The sequence below is a fragment of the Columba livia genome, chromosome 11 (assembly GCF_036013475.1).
Source record: "Columba livia isolate bColLiv1 breed racing homer chromosome 11, bColLiv1.pat.W.v2, whole genome shotgun sequence".
Lineage (NCBI taxonomy): Eukaryota > Metazoa > Chordata > Aves > Columbiformes > Columbidae > Columba > Columba livia.
The window spans coordinates 19,179,115-19,199,412 of record NC_088612.1 but is presented as its reverse complement, the minus strand read 5'-3'; the positions used below and the strand labels follow the sequence as shown (position 1 = coordinate 19,199,412).

Here is a 20,298-nt window from a genome sequence, read left to right as displayed (position 1 = left end):
ATTCACCGCTTTTTAATTCTGCCCCCCTAAAAGGCTACGCATGGATTCATAATTATTTGCAGCGGAATAAAACCCAAATGTCTTGCTTTGGAAATAGTCTTTGACCCACCCAGGCTAAGAAACACACAGCAAACATCACCAAAAATGGGGTAAATCATAAAAACATTTTAAAGCATTCTTTAAGTATTTAAAATATGTCCACTAAAGGATACTGGTAATAAACAAACTTTAAAAATACAACAGATGTGTCAAAATACACTAAAATCAGAAATGTCCAGCAGATCTGCCATTCCACAGAACAGAAAGCGGAATAAACAGACACATTCTACAACATGCTGACACGTCCCACACCCACATACTGATGTTAACCACAGCACGAAGACAAACCTTATCATTAACTGCAGGTTTTTATGGCTTGCAGGCTCCACCAGCAACCGCGTGTTGTACAGTTCTCAAGGAATTTCTTAGGTTTGCAAATGTTTAATGTTTTTATGTACACCTGGATATTAAGTTCATAAAGCTGCAAGGTTTTCTTGTTTTGTTTGTCAAGTCTTGATAGAGCTTGTCAAGCACCTTGCAATACTGCGAGTGTAGGCCTCTCACCCTGCAATATGGCTGGATGCAGATGTATCTGTTTCCACAGAGGCTCATTTATTTCAGTCTAAGCTACACTGGAGCCATTATGCAGCCACTCTCCAGACTGGGACCCGAGGTGCCAAGAACACGCAAAGACTCAAGGAAGCAAATTAATAGTAATGTTCTAAATGAAAAATCTTCCTGTCATTTTCAAATATATATCTTTTTAAACATAAATGATGACTATAAAGTAGACTGTTGTAATCAGAGTATCTAATTCTCTAAGATGGCTTGAAAATCTTTGCCACGTGATTTCCGATGTTTACTATTGCAAAATAGTATACTGCCAACTAAAGGTGGGGGTAAGGGGAGGCAATAAAAAAGAAAGGAAGATCAGTTTGGCGTACCAAACCTTCATAAGGTTTCAGCCCATAGAGAACTGCCGACATCCTCCAAAGGACCACTGCAATTTATCTTTTTGAATTCTCACATGAAGCAGGAAAGTATTGTCAAAATTCCTGAGAACCCAAATGAAGTCAACAGCATCCCAGGCTACAGCAGTACCAGTAGGTCAATAAGGATATAAATAAGGGGACCAAGCTCTGCATTTGCTCTGGCATCGCCTATGGCTGTCACTAGAAACCAGCCATCTCATTTGAGAGTCAAACTATCATTAAATGAAAACTTAGCACTTCCATCCTTTGGGAATTGCAGAGGCTTCTGAAACTCTTTTGGGCACCCTGAGGACACATCAGAGGAAACATTAGTCCTGTAGCGGTCTGCAGCTACAAATTAACAGGGTGAAAACAACAACAACAAAAATTGACAAGAGTTGTATGGGAGAACCCTTAATTACAGATCCTCAGTGGGCAGCATCATTCATCTTCTCCCCTTCCCTCATAGCAAGCCTAAGCAGAAGTCTTCAAAACCTACACATTTCAAGAGTTCAGCAGGTAATGCCCCTGACTGCCTCTCTCTGGGCAGAATGCTCGGTTTCTATTTCCAAGATGGTCTCCAGCTTCATCTCAAAGCACAGAGAGAGGCCAGAAGAGCTGACCCAACCATGCGGGTTTCAAGGGAAAGGAGGCTGGAGGTGCTGCCTCCATGAGCTCTGTGCTCCCACCTCCTTTTGCAAACAGAAATAATCCCTCCTGACAACTGCAGATCGCTCAAGCCCCACCCCACTGGCTTTCCTCCTTCCTGCCTTCACTGGGAATAAGGCAGATTTCTTCTAGCATCAAGCTCTACAAGACCCGTTTTACATCAATGATTTCCTATTATTTTGTATGAATTGCTGAATTATTTATCAGTTTTGAACGTATTGTTATGTGATCTCATCAAATATACTTCTAATCTTAGGCAATGATTGAGAAAGGTATGATAATGAAAGAACATCAAGTCTTTTTCTAAAACTGATAGTAATTATCCGTTATTTTTAGTAACCACATTTAACTCTATCATCTTCTGATCCAGACATTATACCAGGGCTATGACCAATTCCAGTCTCACTGTTTTTCTAAGATCTTTTTTTGTGCCTAGGCCAGGACCAAACACTCAGCATTAGACTATTTATCTAGGGCTTGTTCTTAACTACTTCTCCACAATGCTGCATAATTTTGGATCATTACAGAAAACTGGATTTTCATATGAAATATCTCAATTAACTGAGTTTTGCTTTTACTGACATTTTTTCCAGCAGACATTGCTAACATTGGCATGCCTTGCTGTTGTCATGGCAATGAAAGGAGCCTATATGTTTTTGGATGTGACACAGAAATCATTTTAAACTGAAACGGGACAACAATTAGAATAATGGACATTGGATGTTTCTGTGCCATCACTTAAGAAATCGTCAACAGGAAAAAGGGAAAGAGCCCAAACCGGGAACAAAAGACACTGAACATAAGCTCCTTGATTGGATACAAGACACCAAATTGCTACTTGTGACCCCACACCTTGCAATTAGGGCTAAAACTTTCTTGTTCTTGAGTGTTATTAAAATCACAATGATCTGCCTGTGCAGTTACTTAATTAGACCAGGACCCAAATTTGCCCAAATAAATGCTGCCCTTAATATTCAGACATACATGAGAAGAGTCCTGTATTGTATACTCATCCAAAAAAAGGTCTTGGAACAGTCATTCCTCTGTGATGGCTCATTCAAAGGCAAGACACTTCCCTTGGCCCATGAGTTCACGATTTACATGAGGCAAAAGAAAAAGAGAAATCTTTTAGAGAGGCAAGTTTACCAATTTAAAGATGAGGAAAGAAGCTTGTGTCAGTCAGTGATGAGGTGCAGAAGCAGCCGTTGTGAACACTAAGAAAGATGACTAAAGCCTGCCTACACCAACCTATGAAGTGTCTCAAAATTTGATTGCTGGGCTAAAAATACCACTCACCTATGTCTTCTGTACGTTTCTCATCACAACACTAGCTCTTTTTCTGTGGATCCAAGGTATACAAGGGGAGCTGTTATTAGAACATTTTGCCTGTGCAGGGATGCCAGATGTGGAGGCATAGAAATATATGCATCTGTGTCAGTCACTAATTTCATGTTCTGCCTCACATTCTGGAGTGACAGTTCTTGTGCATGGCACTTCCCATTCACACCAAGCTGAGCCACACTAATTGTTAGTTATTAGAAAGCCACCTAAAGCCACATCCACAGGGCCAGCTGGCTCTTACCCCACTGTAAATCATCGCTGCCACATAACCAGCACTTGGGGAGCTTGGGATTGCAGGTGGCTGCGTCACTTCCCTTCTTCCACTGCTGGATCCTGACACACTGTGAAATGTGGAGTAGCAACCAGTCTGAAGTAACCTCAAATTTAAGATCTGGTTCAATCCATCACCATCTCTCCCTTTCTTTAGCTAGCTGGTAACTTTTTCAAACTGTACAAGCCAGGCTGGGTGAAACTGTGTTCTGCACTTCAGAAATGACCTTGGCCAGACCAAAACAGGACACGTGCCAGAGAACAAATGGGAAAAACACATGGGGAACAGAAGTGGTTTGCACCGGAAGACAATGAATGAGAATATAAAGTGGAACATAAAAAGATTATACATAAACAACTAAGTAATATTAAAATTCATACACAGGATGAATTCCAAACTAATCTATGCATGGGTACAAAACATTTTGAGCATATGTAGTAAGAAGATTATTAGAACTTCAAAAGGATTAGTAATTCACATTAGTTCAATATTACAACATCCAGTGCACATCCAAAGTGCAGCTTAAATATTGTGTCGTAACAACAACTACATGCACAAAGATACTAGAAAGAGTTAAACAATAAATGACCAATGGTCAAAGTACAATTAACAGGATTGCCAGTTCCCAATACCTTTAGGGCCTTATAAGTGAGTTTTGGTCCTCTGCTTTCTTTAAGAACCACTGTTGCGCAATCCCGCAGTTGTGTCTTTGCTTCGTATCCCTTTAGCAACACAGTTCGGAAAAGGAGAGCACCTGTCACAATTGCTTCAGCCCCTCCACCCTCCTGCCATGGTCTTTCCTACCTGGGGAACAAGACAGACCCAGAGCGCTGGATGGAATCATGGCAAAGAGACACTGCAGAGCTCTAACATCACCTTTGTGCTTACTGTTGGAGCACACAAATGCAAACAGACCGAGACTTGTTGTCCCTTTGCATTAAAAAAAAAAGAGAGGTTATCCAGCTGTCATGGCCCTGGAGCAACAGAAGCAAACAGACAGGTTGGTCTTGGCAGGACACAGGGGGATGAACTGGAGGACTGCCAAATACAGTACGCAAGAGATGTGTGCCTGTACTCATTAACTTAATGCACAGCAAGCTCACTGCTGTTCCAAAAACGAGTAGCCACTCACAAGTTAATATTTACGAAGAGTTGCATCATGTGAAACTGAACTCAGTAGCAAAATAACGCTTGAGCTGTTTTTAGCAAGTGCTAGTATTTTGTTTTGCTGCAAGGAAATTCTAGAGAGGTGAAAAATTAAGGAATAAAGATTAAAATTAAAGTTTAAGCACTCATAAGCCCAGCCCTGACTCAGTCTCCATTTTCATACGGAGAAAAAGAAAGTAAAACTTCAGTAGTTTATCTAGAGGGCTTCAGTTAAGCAGAGATCTTCCATTTTTTTTCATTGAGGCCATCTGACCTTGGGTAAGTCCCCTTCTTCTTTATTCCTCTCTGAAATGGGCAAAATGCTACTAGCTAGGTGTATAACTTGCTTTCAAATTACTCACAAATGCAAAATATTATCGTACCATAATTGCTCCATACAAGATCCTATGCATGATTTCTTTCAGCAAGAGGCATTTAGTTTTTTAAGTCACAATATGGCATTAATTTTATAAATGCCATTAATAAATATTAAGCCTAGGAAATGAAGCATTTCTTTCCAGTTGTGATTTTCTTTTCTTTGTGGAATACAGATGCTTAAAAATGGTAAAGCTATCCTCAAAACTAACAACACTCAAACACCGCGGAGCCACAGGAAGCCTGAAGGCCTGAAAGATGTTGTAAAACACCTTGTCTGTTCAGCATATTCTAATGCAGTGTTTAGCATTCTTAAAAATAATGACTACTTCTATTTTCTCTAGGAGATCATTCCTCAGATTAAAAAATATTTTCCAAAAAAAAAAAAGAATTTTGGGAAAAACACCACCTCTATTTTCATCCCAAAAGTGCTTTTCTGAACCTGGGCTACAAAAGCTCTTCATTTCTTTCTGAGTTTATCATCTTTTCCAACTGACAGTCATGTCACTTTCTTGCTCATGCTCCATTCCACCAATTTGCCAAACTGTATTTTTTTCTCTTTTCCTATTAGTTATTCCTCCAGTTCCCTTTTTTTTTAAATCAGTAACTTTTCCTTGGCTTCTGTCAGTTCATTGCTATTTTTCTAGTCTTTAACTGGAAGTGAATATTCTAACTGTTGTCTGAAAGCTGTACAATGAGGAATTATCCTTCTGCTTTCATGAATCAATGACTACTCTGTAAGGCAAAAAGCAGCTTTTCTCTTCCCATTGTTTTCACATTTCCTCTCATTCCATTTGTTCGTGCGTTCATTTTTTTTCCAGCAAGTACCACAACACAAATAATACCCTTGTGCACCTTTCACTTTGAGATATCAAAATGTTTTTTAAAAGGAATCATCTTTCCCTTAGATGGGGAAAACATAAGGTATAAATAGGATAATCATGTCTGGGACAGGTTGTGTTCCAGCTCAGCATGTTGCCTGACATTAATATAAGAAAACCCCTGCTCTTACTGGTCTCTTTAGAAAGATCCTGGTGAAGCTCAAGCCTTGATTTTGTTCTGTCCCACACAGCTTGTGGGCTGCTACCACTAGGACACCTCACGGCTGCTGAGGAAAGTGCCCACGCACAAAAGAGATGTGGAAACATAAAGGTCACTTTCAAAATGAATACTGGAAAGAAATCTTACACATGGAGCTCTAACAACATCTTCATTTCACAGAGGTATAAAAAGCAACTTTTCCAAGGCTATCCTGGAGTTTCTGGGTACAACTTGGAGTAGAGCCAGGAATACGGCTCCAGTCTCCACAAGCCAACTCCAGGGTTTAACCCAAAAGCTCAAAGGTCCTGCCCATGGGCATCTGGATTTGTGTGTGCCATGAAACCCTGGGCTTGACAGACAGAATCACAGAGCAACCAACAGGTATTTCCTCTTTGCCATAGCTAATTCAGCCCTAAATCATCCAGAAAAGAGCTAAAACATCTATATGGGAAAACACTGCTCATTATGGGTAGTACTTTTTGAATTATCTGAGTAGAGAGCAGAAGTGTTCTGCCAGGCTGGGAAAGAGGAATAAGCAGCAAAAAGGAAGAGGCGAGAAGCCAGCCAATAATTTGCAACAAACTGTAATTTGTGTGCAAACAGGTTACTTGATGACTGAGACCTTTTTTCCCCATTTTTCTAGAAATAGAAAAGCCAATAAAATCCTACCATAGACATTTTTAAGCAGGTCTAGCAGGTAAATGGTGAAACGTTATTCTTTCTTTGACTGTACCTTGTCTTGTAAGGAGAAGCATTTGCTTGGTCACACATTCAGGATATGGTATAATCAATCCCCAGGCCCAAACACTGCGCTGAGGGGCAAATACATATGGCTGGCTCCACTCCATTTGATCCTCCTTCTCAGCATTGAGCTGATTATTGAACAGGTTTTTTTCTCTGTTATTTTTAATTCCCTCAAGCTGCCTATTTTTCCTCCTTGCCAAACAGCAGGAGTGTTCATCTCCCAAAGGCCCTGTCAGGCTGCTGGATTCTGCTGGTTGGGCTGCAGCCCTGCAGGTGAGGACAAGGTGACAGCAGAGCACCCAGGCACAGGCACCGGAGCGTCACGGCCACATGGTCTATGTCAAACATCCTTACATGCCATTTTATGGCCAATCCACACACCAGCCCACTTGCCGCAACCCTTACCCACCCCTCCAACTTACAGGCATATTTCAGAGACATATTTCTGAACAATATGTAGGGTCTAGTGGGAACTACTTCTCATGGCAATTTTTCCTTCAATTCTTGGGGACAAGCTGCTCGTCTCAGCCACTCTCAAATTTCCCCTCTTCATTTCAGAGTGAAATCTCAGGGAGAAAGTACCAGCTGGACTGAGTGTGCTAAAACCAGAGCCACAGTCTATCTTAAAAGCCGGTCCCCTCGTATCAGATCTCAGCAGCAGCTGCAGCAACATGCACTCCATCGATGCAGGTCAGCAGCTTCCAGCAGAACAGCACAGCTACGGCAGGAGGTCTGATCTAATACCAGCTGAACATGGCTAGAACAGCTTCTTAATTTTGTGTGATGTTTGATTTTAAGTGCTGTTATAAACACAAATGTAATAATAATAATATTTTTTTTTAAATAAAGATTCCACAAGGAAGATCATGAAAATGGGTAAGAGCTGGTAAAACTATTATTAAAAAAAAGGCAAAGTAAAAAAAGAACCAGACAAATACACAAAACCAAATTCAGTTAAAACTCCATCCTACATTTACTTTTTAATTTTCTCCAAATGTACTATCTCAAGTTCTAGGGAGATAGCGTTGAATCAATTTAATTCCATGATCACACAGAAAGCAGCATTAAAAACATTTCACTCCTCTTCCCAGGAGCAGAACCGAAGTATGAAACTGAAGTATGAAAGCTGTGCCAGAGCTGAGCACTGGAAAGCAGATTAGGCCGTCACATATGCGGAACAGGAAGACGATATGGTGAAACAAGAGCGAAGAAACAGGGAGAGCAGGAGGGATGGTACCTGCCTGTCCATCTTTCCAGGTACCGACATGGGGCATTTGAAGCTTCAAATCAGTGCTCATTCCATTCCTGGCTGCTCTAACATGCCCCAGGATCAACAGTCATGCCTAAATTGTGGCAAGACACATAGAAAGTCCCCGGCAATGGGAAGAGCACGGGCAGGGGCTCTTCTCTTGAAGCAGGCTGCTGAGGAGGATTTTCAGACTTTGCAAAGAAGGCCAGAGACACTTAGATCTAAATTGAGAGACAGAGCAGCACAGGTCAAAGATCCTTTAGAAGAGCATCTGGAACAGGGGCATGATCCCATCCCTCAGAGAGCTCAAGGCCAGGCTTTTATTTCAATTCTAAATGTTCTTCTCCATCTGAAAATAATGGTTTTTACAGCATGAGGAATCAGGCCGGGCTGCGCAATAGTTTCACATACAAATGTGACATGGGAACAGGACAATACAGGGAAGGAAACAAAAGGCAGACGTTGCATCCCATTGAAGCAGCAGGGCACATCCCAGGCATGCCAAAAGCAATTACTGGAATGGGAACGCAGCCAGCCTGCCACAGCCAACAGCTATCCTTAGAAAATAGCCATACGGCAGCAGGACTGCAGCTTTATGTTGTGTCAAAGATGGGGCACCTCCAAAACCACACTGTTATGTAATATTTCAGGATACTGAAGCAGAGAACAAAAGTAACACCTAGCAAATTATCAGTAGCTTCCCAGACCAGGGAATTCTGTATCAGGGTGATCAGAAGCTTAACTTCTCCTGAAGTTACAGTTCAAGAAGATTTTAAGCCTATATTTAAAAATAAGCATGACTGCAATTCTTTTCATGAGCATCAGGGGTTTTTCTCAGCCAGAACCTAGGTGACAAAAAAAGTCAAGTTCATCAGTTTCTTGCTAATCCTTAAGAGGATATTTCACACCATTATGAAAGCTGTCCATGACGAGAAGGTGCTCAGATACCATGGTTACAGTCATGGTATGAGATTTTAAACAGAATACTATAACGAATTTGCTAGGTTCTTTTATGTTTTAATTAGCTAAGATATTGGAAATCCAAGCAAACTTTTATTATATCTCTGCTCCACTGACCTTTAGCATTTGGATATAAGAGGTCTTCATTAACGTTTTGTAGCTGTACACAAACTGTCTAAACTAACTGCCCTGTAAATCACAATCCTATTTACATTTTTACTGAACAAAACCAATCAAAAATGGTGTGTCACTTCCAAGGTACTTAAGAATTAGCATGTGGTCTGGTGCAAACCGCACACATCTGGCGTGACCTGCGGTGCCTAAGAAGAGTTTGAGTAACGGACTTATTTCAACAGAGCGGAGAAAATCTTTACTTCATGCAGTTAGAACAATACTAAGACATTAATGTGGCCTTTCTCTTGGCTGGCAATAGTTGTAAATAGCTATTAAGTACAGGATAAGTCTATTATACACAAATATTATGGAAGCTTGATTATGAATTATGAAGCTTGATTATTGAATTTTGTTGCATAACAAAAATTATTTAAAAAGCACATAATATTTTCTAACTTTTCATTGTTTTCTAATTTTTGAAAATTTGGGGGGTTCATAAACTTTTTTTTAGAAAACGTTTATGTAATCTTTTGTTCAAGTTCTCTAGGGAGTTGATAAGCAAAACTGCTTCAAACAGAAGAATGCACAAGAGGCCGAGGGTGGAAATAAAACCCGTTTCAAAGAGCATTTAAACATACTCTTCGTTTTCCTTTGTTACCAAATAAAACATCTGAGGTTGATATCAAACAAACATTAATATTGATTCACTATAGAAAACTGCTTTTCAACTGATTCTAAGCTTCCCATGAGAATGCCGGAAGTTCATTTTGCTCAATTTCAAAAAACAGTTTCAATTTCTTCTGAGAAGTTTTACTATATATTCTGAAGGCTTAGAGCAAGTGTAATACATGTTTGCCCAGAGACCATGCAGAAGCATGAATCCAATGTCACACTTGAGAAACAAGCAATTCGACAGTCACTGGAACAAAATGAGCATGTGTCCACACACAGTGTAAGATTCCTGATTGCTTCTAATCTTATTTTCGCTATTTTTTTTCCTTCAAACTGAGCCATTCACACATTTTGGTTCCCAAGCACGTCAGAGGCGTGACATTTTAGAGAAGTTTCTTCTAATGTAAGCAAGCGCAACAGTACAAATTATTTTAAGAATTCCGAAATGTCCTAAACAAAAAGCTTCCCAACTGGCCATGCCGAGGAAATGAGAACTCATGATATGCATGACCAATTCACAAGGAAGGTCTTTCCTAATATTGTGCATAATATAAAGATTAAAACACACTTTTTTGTCATGCTTTACAAGTACGCAAGTGTAAGCAAGTAGACCACTAAGATGCACATCTTCTTACAGGTGAAGGCTGCTACTGTATCCAAATACATTGAGCTGTAATAATACGAAGCCTCTGATAACAAACAACATTTTCTTAAGCCTGAGTCAGACCATTATCCTTCTTCTGTATACTTGGAGCTGGGAAAAAATGACCAAACTTAAAACAAAATAACAACATCAAGCTAGGACATTGATTTCACCTGTACACAGTTAACCTGCTTTGTACCCTGCTGTTAATTCCTGCATTATCGGCACTTATCAGCAAAAACAAGCAAACAATATGTTTCAACAAGTTGAAAGCCCACTCAAACTCAGAAACATTCAAAACCCATTGCCATCCTGCTGGCTGGCCAGCATTCACTTAACAATTACCTCAAGAGTCTTGGCTTGTTGCTTTGCAGACCCCTTCAGTGCTTCTAAGTACAGAGAAAACAATTGTAAAGATGCAGAATCTACCAAGTTTGTAATTTTATCACTTCAGAATCCAAGGCTTTTCACTACTAAAGAAACCACTATAATAGGATTTCTAAAACTGAACTTCAGAATGTATTTCTAAAGAGGGTTTCACAATCGTGTCTAAATTAACCAGGCCTTACTGCATCTCAGTATCAAACTAGGCTTGCTGTTTTTTATAATTGAAGGCTTTGAGATCCAGTCATATTTCCTAATGAAAGACAGATTGTTGTTGTTGTTATCACACCAATATGTTTTTCATTACCACAAGTCACTTACTCAGACCATTCCTATGTGACCGCACTCATCATCTTTTATGAGAAATTGCACTTAAATCAGAACAAATCACTCCTGATTCTTGCATACTTGTCAGGTGAGCATCAACTCCCTGTCCACAACCAGAACACTGGATCCAGTCACATCGGAACGCCTACCTTCCCTGGACCTCAGTTTTACTGTGGAGAGTGCATACTGGAAAAAGCAGCTATTTTTGTCAATCTTTACTTATTTTGATCAGGTGCCCTTTCCTCAGCACAGTCCCAGAATGACTATACACTGCAGCTTGTCTTGTCATTTGTTATGCCCTCAAGCCTAGATATATTTTTCTTAATTACTGCATATTACCTTGGGTAGGCTTAATTAGTTTCAAAGTAGACTGAGAAAGACACTGATACTTCGTGAGGCCAAGAGAAAGAACACTTTAGCTACCTCTTAATAATGCTTACTATACAATGGCTTAATTAAACTCCTCCACAAAAAATAAGAAAATTAAAGATTAGTTAACTGCCTCATCCGCCTTGAATTCAGGTGCTGAGATTCAAGAGGGAAAGCACCTCTCCCAATGCACTATCAGGTCTTTGTACAGGTATAACACACAGTATGAGTTGGTACGATGTGCATTACACATGAGCAGTGAAGTGAAAAGGAATCAGACTGGTTTACAGTTATCTAGGGTCATGTGTTCTATCAGTTTTCCAGGAAAGCCTCACTAAGCCCATTCCACCGCTCTGGCGCCTGAAGGACTCCCTCCAAGTCAGTCCTGTTATCTGACTGAACCCAAAGCCCCGTGGCTGGAGGCCTTCTGTCAGGGGACAGTGCTATTTGGAACAATATGAGTCTCATCACTCAGTGTTATTTCCAAGCTACACTCTGCAGAACTGGCGACAGGAGAAGAAAGAATCATTACATCCACCACAGTCTCAGAAGAGTATCTATCTGCCACCTGCAGGTAAATAATACCTTGCAAACGTGTAATACCTTTTCAGCTGCTTCCCCTTCAATGTACTGTCCATTATGTAATCTTTTAGGGGCAGAGAAAACTTCCTCCGTAACGAGCACCACTACAGCAAAGGCATACAGTTGCTTCAGCTGTATGCAATGAATCACGTCCCTGAGATACATATAGCAATTTGTGAACAGCCGTCAGCAACCCCCAGAACTCAGCCCTTGGATTTTTCAGCATGTTTTCTAAGAAGCTCCAGTGTCAGCAAAAACACTATCAAGGACTGGTCAGTCACCGTCCTTTCTAAAATTCACCTGCTGGGGCTGGTGTGCTGATCCGTGTCTCCCAGATTAACCCTGTTCTGCCCAGCGTCTTTCAAAGTTCCTGCAGCTCATGCACTGTGAAGTTTATTAAAGGTCAAGTGTGTGGTTATACATCAGCAGTAACAACAGCTGACAAAGGGAGAGGCAGACGCTTCAGATCACAGCAGGCCGTAAGTATTTTAATTAATGTTAATTACAGAAATTGCTTGAAGCTGGGGCATGACAGACTTGCAGTGCAGACTTTGTCATGAAGAGCATGCCTTGCCTGCCCAGAAGTTTCTGAAAGTCACATCCCAAACTTGCAGGTAGCATTGCCGTTTTTGTCACATTCAGGTACCATTTGGTTTTTATTTCAGGTTGAAATTGTCAGAAGAGACTTATTTCCCTCTTTTTTTGTTAGGACAGTTCTCTAGTAGCAGGTACATTCAGTGGTCTGATTACACCCAGCTTTGTCTACCTTTAGCATAGGCCACCAATTATTTGCGTAGACAGTTCTAACCTGAGACAGGCAGGCGAGGCATGACATCCCGTGGTGAAACAGTCTGTATTACCCCATGCGTTTCTTTGGCCTGTGTTACTTTCTGTTACCTGACCTTCTCCAAAGTGGAACCCATCTGAACAGAATTTGCTTCACTCAGTGGAGCGAAGGCCATTAAATAGAATAATCATTATATTCATCATTAATGGAAAAAAAAAAAAAATCTCAGTCACATTTCTAAGTCTGTAGCCTCTTGAAAGGATTTTTAAAATGAAGAGGATGAATATCTGGAATTCTCCTAGTGTGACAGGTAAGTCCCAGTGCTCCTTGAAATGAAAAATCGGAGTGGAAGTACAGTTTGGGTGAGGAGAACGAGACAAGAAAGCTGCTGTAGGAAGAAGAGAGCGGGAACTCCAAACGCCAGACAGTGAAAAAGGAATGTGCATGGCCTTGAAAACTACATTATGTTTGAGTTAGAAAAGTGTACTAGCCTGTTTACCTTCATTCTGTTTCCTAGAGAATTTGTTCAAGGGTCTTCTCCTTCCAGATATTCTTACAGAAGGCCCTACATTCCCTGCCCCATCTGCACCAAACCATCCTGTACTATATTATATATATCAAATATGCATTTTCAATTTCCTTGGCACTTATGCTGCAAAGCCAAACTTTTCATTTGCATGAAAACTGCATCACTTTCTTTCACACGATTTTATGAAAAGTGCAAGCTGGCAGATTTTCCTTATGAACATATGGATCTTGTTGATAAAGCTATCTCCAGCACGTAGTCTGTGCTATGGTATGTAGTCTGTGTCACCTCAGGTGCATCCCACCCATGTTTGGGAGGCTGGGAGAACTTTTCCACTAAAACAAAACAACAACTTTGAGATGTGCTAATGTTCACAACACTTAGTGCAATTCTACAATTACTCAATCAGTATACTCAAACTGCCTGCTCGCTGAAGTACATTAAAACCCATGAAACAAAGAGTGAAGAATAATCTTGCAGTCCCTGTAGAGTGATTCTAGGTGAAGTGGAGCTTTTGACCTAGAATATCTTAAGTACTAAGTGCGGTGACCTGCTACATCAGGTTAAAGCTGAACAGCTAGAGGTGTTGTTCCTGAAAGACAATGAATGCTTTTCAGCACCACAGAAAACACATAACTCTTTTCAACTCCTTCTCAGCACCTTGTCATAGGTTCAAAATCATTCTAAACATGACAGAAAAAGATTGCCATAATTAATGGGTTCTAGATGACTCACAGAGTAACAATAAATTACTACCGCAGCACCCCCATGCCCTTCAAATGCTGTGACTAGTAAGGAAGGTCACACTTAGTAGCCAAAGAGGAAAAGCAACGATTAAAACAGCTGACAACACTTTCCTGAGAGGGCTCCGGACTGCAACGAGCCTACCATTGCAGCAGCTGTCAGCCAAGTCTCTGGGATCCCTTTTACATTAACAGTTCATATCCAGAATCAGCCAGCATAAAGGAAAGCAAACTCCTTCCTCTCCCAAGCATTCCTCCCTCTGCTGAAGGGCAAAGACAAACCCTCCTTGAAAGAAAATTCACTGGTTGAAAACAACAGGCTGTAGTGTGGCACTTCGATGGGCCACAAGTCTATACTTGGCCACAAAAACAGGAGGAGGATGGTTAGGGCTGGGTAAGCCCTTCAGTCATTATCTAGTAAGCACTTAGACTCCCACCTTCCATCCCAAGCTGGCAGAAAGCACCTATACCCTCTCTGTATTCCCTGAAATTAGCCATTCCCAGCAGCAGTGCAATGAATGTGGAACTACCCTAAAAAGATACAAAGAGAAGCTGAGAAAAAAAAGCGTATCTGACACCTAACTCTTCTTCAAGGCTGCTTTCCTTCAGTGCTGTACTGGACCGTGGAAAAGTGCCTGCGTGTCCTTGGAGGCAGTCCTGAACTGCCCTCTAGAACCAAGCATCAACCTTCTCCTCTGGAGAAGGTCAAGTCTTTCATTCAGCACACCTGAAAGAGATGCAGTTGCTTCTGTATTGCATACAGCACTTAGAGGTTGCTCAGACCAAAGGAGTGAACATTGTTTTCTACCACAGTGATTAGGGCTCTCACCTGTGAAAAGGTGAGAACTCCGGCAGCCACAAGCCACACAAGAATGCTTTATGTATTATATTTTAGCTTAAAATGCACCAAAAGCACGTAATGTTGCAGGCTGAATGGCGTCAGCTTTCAAAGCAAAGGAAGGTTACATCAATTGATTCTGAGCACTGAGACCCAGGAAATCAGTTTTGCAATGTAGCTATTAGCTAACTGGAACAGAAACTACAGGAAGGAAAGAAGCAGTTACTGCTCCAGAACACAGAGGCTGACAGACAGACCTGGCTCAGCCTCACTGTGTGCAACTATGAGACATCTCTGCACGCACAAAACACAGATCCCTGTCCAACTGCAAGCAGAATTACCCAGGTTTCTCTGACCGTGGTCTGAAAAAAGCTGTATCTTCCCACAGCAGCTTGCTTTACTTGTTTTCCCCACCCCAAACCATACTGCCACTCAGATTCTTCATGTCAAGGAGCACTGGCTGTTTACCTCTTTAAAAAGTCACACTGGGAGAATTCCAGATGTAACACAATTTTGCTTACCAGACTTTGTTGAGCTGATACCTCCCATCCTAAAAAGAACCGTAACTGAGCACAGTTCCAAGTAGGATAGAAGAATGTTGATGCTCCGTGACACTCTTCACCTAACCCCTCAAAAATAACAGCAACCTACCCCAGCTCATTCCAAAGTTATCCATGACTTCTCGCACACCTGAAACCTTGATGTTCTCAGCTCACCACAGGCTCTGCCTCCAGACCAAACCTCTGCCCCCGAGCCTCAGCAACACACCTGGTCCCACAGCTGGTGCTCAGCTCTGGCCATCCCCATGAGCACCGCACCCTTCCTGCCGAGCCGGCCGAGTGCTGCTGTAACGTCTCTTCATGCCTGCACAACAGCGAGGTCTATCTGCCCCACCGCTGCTTTTAGCTCCTCTCACTGAAACGTGCATGCTAAAATGAACATACTACCCACTGCTCAGGCACTGAGGTTGATAAAGTGTTGAGGTTTATGGGAAACAGAGTAGACCTTTAAGTGAAATATATGAAGAATGACAGACAGTTCACAGTAGCCATACAGAAAATAGGTAAAATAAATGCTCAAATGAACACCGTTAAATTTATACCTCTGTTTTTTCTGTCACGTACACGCCTTCCCTGATCTACATGCCAATGTGGATAGGAACAATACCTCTTATTAAAAGTCACCAGATGCACAGTAAATGGAGTCAGAGCGCCCAGACCAGAGGCAACAACAGCAGGAATAGTGCTCGGAGCTGGCGGGTTCACTCACCTCGCTCCTGGGGCTGTGGGACACGGACCTGGATCCTGAGGAAGGAGCACGGCCCATGACGGCCCTTCGCTCTCTCTTCAGCAGGCCGAGCCGCTCTGGCTGCCAGGCTGGCGGCTGCTGGGGTCACAGCGGCTCCGCGCTCCCCCTGACACAGCCATTCTGAGCGGCGTTCCCCGGGAGCTCACCCCAACCCCAACCCAGCCGCCCGGGCTGGCAGCGAGCGCCACCTGCCCGCGAGGTGCCACCAGGGCCGAGGGGAATAACGGAGTCCCCCGGCAGGGAGCCCCGCTCTCGGCTCCCTCAGCCGCCCGCCCCGCGGGAGGAGGCGGCACAACCCCCGCCCCGGGCAGCGCTGAGGGAGCAGCGGCCGCCGCGCGCGGGCAGGGCGGGAGGCGCGAGCGCCCCCGCGAGGGTCCCGCGCCGCACCGGGGCACCCGCGCCCCCTGCTGGGGACAAACCCGCACAGCACAGGCGCTCGCTGCGCTGGAGTGGCAAGGAGAGAACAACCAAAACAAAACAGAACGAACAACAACAAACAACCAAGACGCTCGTCCCGCTTTGCAGAATTTTATTAGCAACTCAGAATAACAAATGTGTTGTTGTTCTTGAGAGTCTGCGCTGTTCCCAGGCACGCAAAAATCAGTATTTCTCTTAATAAAAATACAGGCATGTGGATTTTAAAAGACATCACCACTGAAATAATAATAATAATAATAAAAATAGACTTATTTTAATAAAAAATATTTGCCTTTTTTTCAGGCTGTCACTTCAATTATCTCCAGGTTCCTTCCCACTCAAAAATAATACACAGAAAACAGATTTTTCTCTCCCACCGAAGTAAATCCTGTAACAACCTGTTTTACTGACATGTACCACATCTCCCCTCCCTTCCATGACTTTTTTTTCTTTCCCTTAATGAAAAGAACCTCTAGTTTGTTCCTCAAAAACCACCAATGGTAAGAATTAAACTAACCGCACACTGAGGAAGGTCTCCAGTGCTGTAAACAGTTTAATTAGACTCTGCCGTCCTAAAGCTGGGCTGGATTTCCACCTCAATGGGTGATAAACACACATAACAGCACATTTGGAAAAACACAGTAAAACTTCCTAACAGATCGCAAACACTCCTCCTGAGAACAAGAGGTTATGCACACACAGCGTCCTCCTGTCTGGAACAGTTGGGGAACGGTTTGGCTGGACACGAGCTGCTCTGTGTGACCGAGCCAGCGCTCCCGGCCTCAGCCGACCTGGGCAAAATCATAACTGAGGACCAAACGCCATGAGCTGCCTGCTACGTCTTTGTTACAACGCCACCTTACACGTTTATTAATGCAGAATTAATAAGATGGAGCTTACGGCTTCACGCTGCCTCGCACTCCTCTGTCTGCCTTTCCACCGCATCCCATCTTGCTCAACAGTCGCTGGGACTTTGCCTAAGAACAACAACCTCATCTCTACGATAGCACAACTCTGATGCAACGACCTAACAGCTATTTTAACCAGGCCTTAGTTTTCACAAGTGCAATTCATGTACACATCCCACAATCTCTAATTTGGAAACTGAAGGTGTTTTGAAGCTCCAGGAATTCAGAAAAATACAACTGGCTCAGAGTTTATTTAGTTTTCCATAGCCCAGGGAAGGAACTAATGGTAACGCATGGGACAGGAAGAGCAGGAAGCAAAATCTGGTAGGTTAGCTGGGCAGCTTTTTATCCAAATATATGCTTTTAGTGTTCTGTTTATGAAAGATTGCCTCTAGACACTGCTTCCTCTTAAGAAATACGTTACTACAGCACTTTTTGAGGATTCTGCCTCAAAAATCACACAGAAAGCTCAGAAATACACCTTTTAACTGAATGTGAAGAGAAACCCAGGGCCTGCTCTTTATCCCTTCACCAGGCACATGTCACAGACATGAAATAAAAGGAAATTAAATAAATAGTATCAAAATGCAGAGCAATATTTGCTGAAACCTTCCTTCTCCTGCTTCCACAACTCCTATGGCTACATTCCCTTTCCCCTCTTTCAACCTTCCCAGGCCAGCGTCACCTCTGCTCCCTACGTGTCCCTTTTACACTCGTCCCCCTCCACTGCCTCCCACCCCACATCGCCTTCATTTTACATTTCTTCCCTCACATCCTACTTTCTGCCGCCCTCCTCCAATGCTTCTCTTACATTTCCTTCCTTCAACAAACACTTTCCCATCAACTGCATTTTTGTCTCTGCCTAAGTGAGGATACAAAGCTACAAATAAAAGTAGTGTATTTTTCTTTCTTTCTTAGAAACTGGAAGACAGACAAAATCAACCTGATAGCAGTTTTCAACACCAGTTCACACTGTGAGCTCCACAACCTAAGCCTAGAAGTGACAACCATAAAGCCAAACAAAAGCAGTTTCCATGTCAACCTGCAGTTGTTTCTAGTAGGATTGCTTTCTGATTTTTAATGTATTAAATGGCAGAATAAATATGAACTTCTAACAACTAATATAGTCAATGAAAAAAATAACCTAGTCTACGCACATTTTTTGGTACCAATTGAACAATACCGGCTTCAAAACTAATATAGTTATAAAGATGCAACTTCTTCACACAAAGAGGTTACATCAATATCAAAGTGCATACTTCCTCAGTTTTGGACACAGCCGTGCGAATAGCACCTCTAGAAACAGGTGTTAATGAATCGCCAATTTGCCAACAATAAATTAAAACAATAACAAAGACTAGTAAAGGCTATTTCTCCATATACCTTGGGGTTTTCAAGTGCCCTCTTTTGGTGAAGCATCCTGCCATCGTTCTGTAAAAATGTTGTATTTGGCTGCACGTAAAGTCACTACAAATGTTTTCTCTTTTTCATCCAAAAATTGTCCTGGGCTGTCTCATCCTCTCAGGGGCCAGAACCAGTTGTACTCAAAGTGACAATGGCAGCTGTGTTAGTCTTCAGCCAAAAACGATGGCCAGAGCACAATTCCTATTGCAGCGCAGAACACTTTACTGCCAGCTTCGTGAAATCAAGGTTATGATACACAACAGCACTACGATTTTCTCTTCAATGACAGCAAGAACGGAGTACTGCACACAGCTAACAAAACCTCTCAGATATCTGCCATCAAATATTTATGCTATTAAAAAAGATTTTAAAATGTATTAAAAATTTTCCATGACTCAATAACAATTTCCCTGACTGAAATAATAATGCACATAGCATTAATCATTGTGTGGAATGTGAATTATTCTGCAATAAAAGAATATCAGTAGAAACCCTACATCCTGAGTGCAGTTGATATCACAAATAGATTGAAGTATCACTGAAACGCTCGATATAAAAAAGCACTCCAATCGGTCCTTGTGCTCCGGATTTCCCTGGGAATCTGGATCCCCAGTTTCCTGAAACGCTCAGCAAGCATTTCATACCATCATCCAGCTCTCGGTGTAGTGTGAGAAGTGAGAAGCATCATACCACAGATTCAGACCAGAAATCAAGGTCTGCTGTCAGGGCTGCTTTTTTCAGCAAGGATGAAAGTTTCCTCTGTCTCCTACCCGTGGAATTCTCCTGACATTACGATACGCTGCTTCTCCTCTGCTGAGTGGCTTTTCTTTGTGACAGATCCTCACTGTCACTTTCACAGTTTCTCTGAAATAGAAAGGCCACAATATTTCAGTCACATAAATGCTCCTAAGCATGATGTTCAGTATTATTAACACATCATCTATTGAGAACAGTGGAGCTAATTGAAATCTCACAGTTTCATTCCAGAAGGCCACATGTACCACAGGGGCCCCACACCCTCCATGCCACTGCTGGGCAGGAGAGCAGCACCGCAGGCCCCTCCCCAAGCGCCCATTTCTCAGTCAGACAGCACGGTCACCACGATGGTATCCAAACATCATCCGCAGTCTCTGTGCTGCTCCTTTACAGAAGTCTTCAGCTCTCCCTGCCCAACATTTCTGTCACAGTAACGCAACTTACAGCAGCACTGAATAAACTCAAGGGATGCCATGGGTCTGTTTGGTTTCTCACTCAAAACCATTGTCACCCTGTTGGGCTGGGCATCCGTATGAGGACGGCAAAAATCACTGCAAAGTAAAGTTGATCCTTCTCCTCTTCCCATTCGAGCAATGTACCTACCAAACCTTCATCCTGTATCAGGACCTTGTTTACCAGTGAACGGGATAAGTGGTTGCACAACGAGACGATATGGTAAGAAAGCTATGGACAGAGGGAAGAATGAGATTTTGG

The 20,298-nt window shown here is 42.3% G+C and overlaps 2 protein-coding genes and 1 long non-coding RNA gene across 5 annotated transcripts in view; 1 reads left to right on the top strand and 2 right to left on the bottom strand.

The window, feature by feature from the left end:
- Positions 1-16,358, bottom strand: part of HERC1 (HECT and RLD domain containing E3 ubiquitin protein ligase family member 1) — a 110,664-nt gene extending 94,306 nt beyond the window's left edge. The window contains exon 1 of the mRNA XM_065077001.1: positions 16,061-16,358. The gene's annotated coding sequence lies outside the window, so the exon portion shown is untranslated. The remainder of the gene's footprint in view (positions 1-16,060) is intronic.
- LOC102095240 (uncharacterized) lies at positions 4,517-8,804 on the top strand. The gene is made up of 3 exons (XR_272662.3): positions 4,517-4,716; positions 7,156-7,287; positions 7,689-8,804. It is a non-coding gene; the product is annotated as an uncharacterized LOC102095240 (long non-coding RNA).
- Positions 16,359-16,611: 253 nt separating the features above from the next.
- DAPK2 (death associated protein kinase 2) overlaps positions 16,612-20,298 on the bottom strand; it is a 48,397-nt gene continuing 44,710 nt past the window's right edge. For 2 of the 3 annotated variants that reach the window (XM_065077033.1, XM_065077032.1), the window contains exons 11-12: positions 20,188-20,268; positions 16,612-19,692 (exon numbers count right to left, since the gene is read on the bottom strand). In XM_065077033.1, the coding sequence (XP_064933105.1) occupies positions 19,618-19,692; positions 20,188-20,268 (156 nt within the window). In that variant the 3' untranslated portion in view covers positions 16,612-19,617. Of the gene's footprint in view, positions 20,269-20,298 lie in introns of all 3 variants that reach the window. The other variant, XM_065077031.1, reaches the window with a different exon arrangement.